Source organism: Penaeus chinensis, chromosome 34 (assembly GCF_019202785.1).
Source record: "Penaeus chinensis breed Huanghai No. 1 chromosome 34, ASM1920278v2, whole genome shotgun sequence".
Taxonomy (NCBI): domain Eukaryota; kingdom Metazoa; phylum Arthropoda; class Malacostraca; order Decapoda; family Penaeidae; genus Penaeus; species Penaeus chinensis.
This window is the reverse complement of record NC_061852.1, coordinates 22,949,027-22,955,805: the sequence shown is the minus strand read 5'-3', so window position 1 is coordinate 22,955,805 and position 6,779 is coordinate 22,949,027. Positions and strand designations below refer to the sequence as shown.

The 6,779-nt window shown below is 38.3% G+C and overlaps 1 protein-coding gene across 2 annotated transcripts in view; it reads right to left on the bottom strand.

Annotated features, from left to right (window-relative positions):
• Nucleotides 1–6,474, bottom strand: part of LOC125043917 (histone acetyltransferase KAT5-like) — a 20,665-nt gene extending 14,191 nt beyond the window's left edge. For both annotated transcript variants that reach the window (XM_047640295.1, XM_047640296.1), the window contains exon 1: nt 6,223–6,474. In XM_047640295.1, the coding sequence (XP_047496251.1) occupies nt 6,223–6,261 (39 nt within the window). In that variant the 5' untranslated portion in view covers nt 6,262–6,474. The remainder of the gene's footprint in view (nt 1–6,222) is intronic.
• Nucleotides 6,475–6,779: the final 305 nt, after the last annotated feature.

Genomic DNA, 6,779 nt, shown 5'->3' with positions numbered 1-6,779 from the left:
ACAAATATATGTACTATACATTAAAGGTTATAAAGCACTATGGTAATGGTTAATTGTTAAGGGTTAGAAAAAAATAAATGTGCTAGACCTCAAAGGTCACGGAGCACTATGGTAAAGTACTGTAGCAAAAAGGGTGGAATTGAGTTAACGATCAGGATAAGATGTGTCAGATGTCAAAGGATGTAGAATGCTGTGGGACTGAATGGTAGTGAAAAGGTTACTGAGGGGGAGCAAATGGAATACAGTAAGGATTTATAAAAGGAGAAGGGGTTAAAAGTATAGGGAAATCAGATCAAAAGGAGAGTATTTGTCTGAGGAAGGGTGAGTTACACTGTATGAGGAAACTGCAAAAGGGCCATTATGAAACAATCAAAGGGTAACCAGAACTGGCACATGCATGAATGAGCAGAGCAATTTGAACAGTCATGACCAGGTTGGGCATATGGAGGGCAGCAGGCTGTGGAGCGACAGTGTTTGGCTGGATGGCCAAAATGCCCATATTCCTGACATTGATGGGGACGAGGTTAACCCAATGGCGACGGGTCACGCCTATAGGCGTCATAACAATATGCCCGAAATGTGGCGTGCAGCTGTCAGCCGCGGTGGCGCGCCAAACCGCCCTGAGGCAATGATTTGGCTTGATGTACCGAATTCACGCGCTCAAAGTCGGCGCGATGCCGCGATTCGCCAGAGCGTAGTTTTTTTTTTATTTTCTATACCCATTGCCAAAGGGTTAATATGGTCAGACACAGCAGGACACTCCAATAACAAACTTAAAGGGGGAGGTCATGTCATGTCATCTAGGGAGGAATAATGTAACACTGGACTGCCACTGTCCATAGTGGACAAGACATTTTTAGTCTGACCAGTCCTTGCCGTAGACAGGACAATCAGTAGGAGAGACACAAACAGTTCTGGTACAAGTATTAAGGGAGGAGTGAGGTTGGCCAGGAATGGGTTTGCCAGTGAGGTCAGTCAGGGTAGATAGTGCACGAGCTTGGAAGATGGGGTGGTATGGAGAGGTAGTGCTGCTGGGAGGAGGACCATAAGGATGAATAGTAGTAATAAGGGGGGTTGAAGTAGAAAATGAAGAAGACTGTGCAGTAGGAAACAGAGTAGAGGATGTTGAGAAAGAGGAAGGGGTGTATTCTGAAGGTTGAGTAATGACCTGGGTGGATAATTCTGAATGGATAGAGTTGACTGCAAACATTGAGGAGGTGGTATTAGTATCAGGGGTTGGTGCAGTGGTCAAAGGAAAGACAGGAGTTTGGAAACCAACAAAATCAAATTTAAATAGGCTAGTTGATGAAGGGGCAAGCCTTAATGGCTCCCTGAAGCCGTTCATGACCGACACAAAGCTATCCTTTCATCCTTTCAGCACAGCTCTGATGCCTTAGGAAGTGGACAGAAGAAGGGGATGATGAAGAAGAGAAGGAAAAAGAAAGGAGGAGAAGAAAACACTATGCAAAATTAGTTGTGGCAAGGGCTGAGGTCCATGGTAGGGGTGATCCCCTACATTGGGCCCCAGTCTCCATCTCCTAACCCCCCACAACAATAATAAGCAAGGACCCAGGGCATTCATTTATCAAGATACTGCAACATCAATATATTATAAGTTAAAATAAAGTAAATTTAACTGCAGTCATTATTCTCATACATGGAATGTAGCCAACACTTATTCATAAAGTACTATTTATTTGTATAATAAAAGTAACTAGCAAATGGCATATGCTAAATATTGTCAATGATTGTAAGAAAATTATAAAGTCTATGCTTACACATATGTACATGTTATGCTGATAAAGAACTCACTGCAACATCCTACCATAAGTTATTAATATAATTTTTTAATTATTATTTACAGTTAACAATGTATATAAATCTTGTATGTCTATCTACAAATATTTGTGTCATAGTTATACATTTATGACTTTAACATTAACATATTTCAATACAACTGTGCAGATAACATTTATATATCAAAACTGTCATGTACATAAATATGTGATTGATATCTCATAAGTAAAATCAATACCCTAAAAACTATGCTGATATATATTGCAACAATAAACTATGTAATAATTGAAAATGTATGTATTCATAATATTTCGATATATGAGGGTTTACTTTAGTTTCTCATGTGGTGAATGCATCATAATTATTATGCATACATACATAATAAAGAAATATATACATATTTATGTATATAGACACATACATTATCATATGTTGTATAAGTTATTATAACACAAAAATAAATATATATAAACTCAATGAAAATGAGTTTTCATATTGGTTATACATTTCTGAAATGTTGTTCAAATATATATTCGAAACTTGAGCCATAATTCATGGCAAAGGTTTCGATTGTCACACTCTTTCACTTTCATCATGGCATATTACGTGGATGGTGTCTCTCTATGTGGGGTTGTGCAATGGTAGCAATATCGAATATTTTTCGAATTATCATGCAATTTTTTATTATGACGCCAGAGCAAAAGCTTTTCTTTGCCACCATGGAGTCTTGCCAACACCTGAGTAGTGCCCATAATACAAAGCACCATGTAAACTCTGGGAGTACCAGCCGACTTGGTAATGCAGTAGGTGGACAAGAGTAAGCAAAACAAAACGGGAGCAGCAATGCTCTCGTAGGTATGATATGTAACTGATATATTAACCCAATGCCGACGGGGAAAATGAAAAAAAAATGCTGTGCCTATTTTTTATGTTTATTATGAAATGTCTGCCCATAGATAGCTCTGTTATTGCTTAGCCACAAAGGAGTCAATTAAAAGACCTTGTGACCGTACCTGATTTGAAATGACGAGAAAAACATATTTTTTACTGGTGCTATGAATATCGATGGTGTTATTTTTATTATAACCATTATAATTATTATAATGTTTTTTAATATTAGATAACGTAAAATATTTTGTAAATCAAAGAAAAGGGTGAACGGGCGAGACGGGCAGTACTCGTAACTGGCTCATTGGTGATTTAGTACAAGTATAGCCATCTATGTTTTAAAACAATCAAACAAGTACTAACAGTGGGCATAGCACGTATCTACCCATCGTACCCGTTGGCAAGGGGTTAATTAATAATAGTTGTATATTTCTATAAAATATAATACTAACAAACTACATAAAAAAAAAAAATGTTCCAAAAGGAAAAGCACATTCAATATTTTCTACCGTCGAGGACTACAAGGGCACTTTTCACAATAGCTTGAGAATTTCACCATGCTTTTGTTCACCAATCACTTCGTGCATCACAAGTGGGACCACAGGACAGTGATTGAGTGCCTCCATATTTCATGAGCATTGTCAGTAGACTGGAGAAGTTTTTGCTCAGAGGTGATGGAATTCTGGCTCGGGAAGCAAGAACCCATCAGCAGGCCAGAGGTGGAAGTCGAGAATGATGAAACCCAGTAGGTGAGGCAGAAGTATCACAGGGGAAGGATAGTTCATCAGGTATGGGTCTTCGGTGGGACAGAGTAGCAGTTGAAGAAGCAACAGTTGGAGCACATATAGGATGCTTCAGGATCTTGGAATATTCTCACTATCTGTTAAACCATAGTGAGAATTTTGTTGACCCCGACAACACCTGGTTCCACATGCAGACCATCAAGCATTTGCGGAGAGACATCAAGGGTACTTTCATCAGTTCTTTGCAAGATACCTGTTCCTGTGCCACCACACCGGAAACCACGACTTCTTCATTTTGGTTATCAAGCATTTTTTGTTTCAGTCTGGTACTTTCATCAGTTCTTTGCAAGATACCTGTTCCTGTGCCACCACACCGGAAACCACGACTTCTTCATTTTGGTTATCAAGCATTTTTTGTTTCAGTCTGGTACTTTCATCAGTTCTTTGCAAGATACCTGTTCCTGTGCCACCACACCGGAAACCACGACTTCTTCATTTTGGTTATCAAGCATTTTTTGTTTCAGGAACTTGCAATATCTTGCAAATTCAACATGTAATATATAATGAATGTAAAATTGTATGTACATTTTACTTAACAGTAAATTATTTTTAATTTCAGGCTGGCCGGCTATATTCGCCATAGTCGGAGATTGGTCAGCACCACTGTACCCCTATATCCATCATGGACGATGATTGGGAGGACTCTGACAACTCAGACGAACCCAAGCCAAGCCCATCAGGATACTACCCACCAGCCTAGGAAACTGAGAGCCAGACTGTCACCTCATAGCTGAAGTATCTCAACTTAGTTTTGTGTAACCACCATGAAGGTAATGAAAAATTAAATGTTTACAAACACAGGTATGTGACGGGAGAAGGGAATTGTGAATGTTTAACCATGCATTTAGTTATGATCAAATATCAGATTATATGTAAATATATGTAAATAAGCCATATATGAAAGTGTAATTTAACCTAATTCTGCCGGGCCACACCCTGCGGCGTCATAACAAACTGCTCGATCTGTGGAATGCGGCTATACTCCGCGGCGACACACCAAAGTGCTACAAGCAAGGCATTCGGCTTGATGTAGCGAACTCCCGCACTCAAAGTCGGCTCATTGCCATTAATCTCCAGAGCTTATAGATTTTTAAAATTTCTTCACCCGGCAAAAAGGGTGACTGATCCATGCACCATTTGGCAAGTTGTGATGACCACAGAAAAACACTTCATTTGAAATATGGTTGGTAGAAATATTTGAAAAATATATCTCATATTGTACTGTGTTGTGAATCAGAAAACTGTGATATAATACTCAATAGTATTTGTTACCGCGTGTTTTACTATTTATGTAAATACTTTTAAAATACAAGAAAAAAGTATCAAGAGCTTCACTCAGTGTTTTAATCCTAGAAGGGTACTATGTGGTCAAAAGAATAGTTATTGCAGAATGTTTGAAAACCACGTGTTTTGTGTTTTTTTTTTTTTTTTTTTGTATGTGTGTGTGTGTGTGTGTGTGTGTGTGTGTGTGTGTGTGTGTGTGTGTGTGTGTGTGTGTGTGTGTGTGTGTGTGTGTTTTTATGCTTCTGTATATTTTACAAAAAAGCAGGTTGAATGTCCTTGGATTTTCCGCAACAGAAGTTGACCGTCAGCCCCAAGACTGTTAAAGATGGTGGGGAAGTCCATAGAGTTTAGTTAGCCGACTTAAAGTGTTATTTTTGATGCTTGTTTTATGCATTTCTGTTCTCTATTCTTCTTATTTCAGCCTGTTTTACCCCTAATTTCCCTGATCTTCTTCATGCTTTGCCTTACTACCAGGGTCAACCCCTTCCCGATGGGTCACGTCTATATAAGTGAAAACAAGCCGCTCGAAATGTGGCGTGCGGACGTACGCCACAGCTGCGCGCCAAAGCGCTCCAAGGCGGTGATTCAGCTTGATGTACCGAACTCCTGCGCTCAAAGTCGGAACGTTGCCATTAATCGCCAGAGCGTTGATTTTTTTTTTTTTTTTTTACAACCGTCACCAAGGGGTTAATCAAATCACATCAAGATTGTTGACTGGTGAATGCAACGGAAAGGAGCACCAGATTCGTTCTCATCACACAAGAGCAAATCTGATGATATAAACATAGACCGGGAACACCCAATTGGTATCGTCAAAAACTTAACCAAAAAATATATATAAGACTAGATTACCCTAAAACTTGAAATTTATAAGTAAAAATAGGCAAATAAAGTGTTTATTGGTACCAGGCAGTAGAATAATTAGCATGGGGCAGTAATGAGTATAACCCCCCATATTAGTTATTTTTCCCTAAGTAGCACAGGATGTCTAATCAGTAGTCCAGTTTGACATTCAGATAATGGTTCATGAAAATATCAAGGCAACATGAAATGTGCTGCAATTTCAAGGGAGAAACATTTAAGGTTCAAAGTTTGTGGCTATCTTTCATGTAAACAAACAGGCTACATGGTATGCACTCTACCTCCAAAACTACCCCTCTTCCATGTAATACATCACAGAATATTTTATTGGTTTGCACATTCACTAGACATCACCACACAACATACAATAAGCCCTACCCAAGTGAACACAGGGAGCATTATTGTATTTTTCGTCATTATTACATCAAATGAATTCAAATACCCGGGAATATAAAATGTAAACAAACACAGTGACATCAAAACACCGAGGTTCTTTCTACTCTCGGCCCCCAAACATACTATAGAAAATAAAAATCCTTGAGAATATTAGAAACAGCAATACAATTTTCAAATACCATAGTCAACTTACAATAGAATCCAAAATTGCTGAATTTGAATCTTCCGACATCTTGGCCGATCATTTGTTATTGTAGTATCACTAAAATTCTTAAGGTTACATGGACTTTCTTTCCTATTACTTATTATCCTTTCAAGCTTATCTCTGTTCTAGATAGCTCTACTGGGACCTTATAAGCTTGCAAAAGCCTTAATTAAGCGTTTTTATGAAATGTTTGTCTCACTCGTGCGTTCATCTTCGAAAACAACGCTCGGGTATATGATGTTTTGCTAGTTTTTAGCTAGAACGTATTCAAGAAAGCGATAGGATGGATCCCGAAAATCACGAGACATTAAAATGTATCCCAGAAACGGTGATGTTATAGTATGATGGAACGGATACCAAAAATCACAAAATAAAAATAAAGTGTAGAAACGATGACAAAAAGAGGAAATCTGATAGGATGAATCGTGAATACTTTAAAAAGAAGCAACTATTCAAAGAAGCATTGGTGTCAAAATAAAACTGAATAGATTCTAGAAACTTCGAGTTTCGGGAATGGGACGGGAACTGATAATAGTTTTATTATG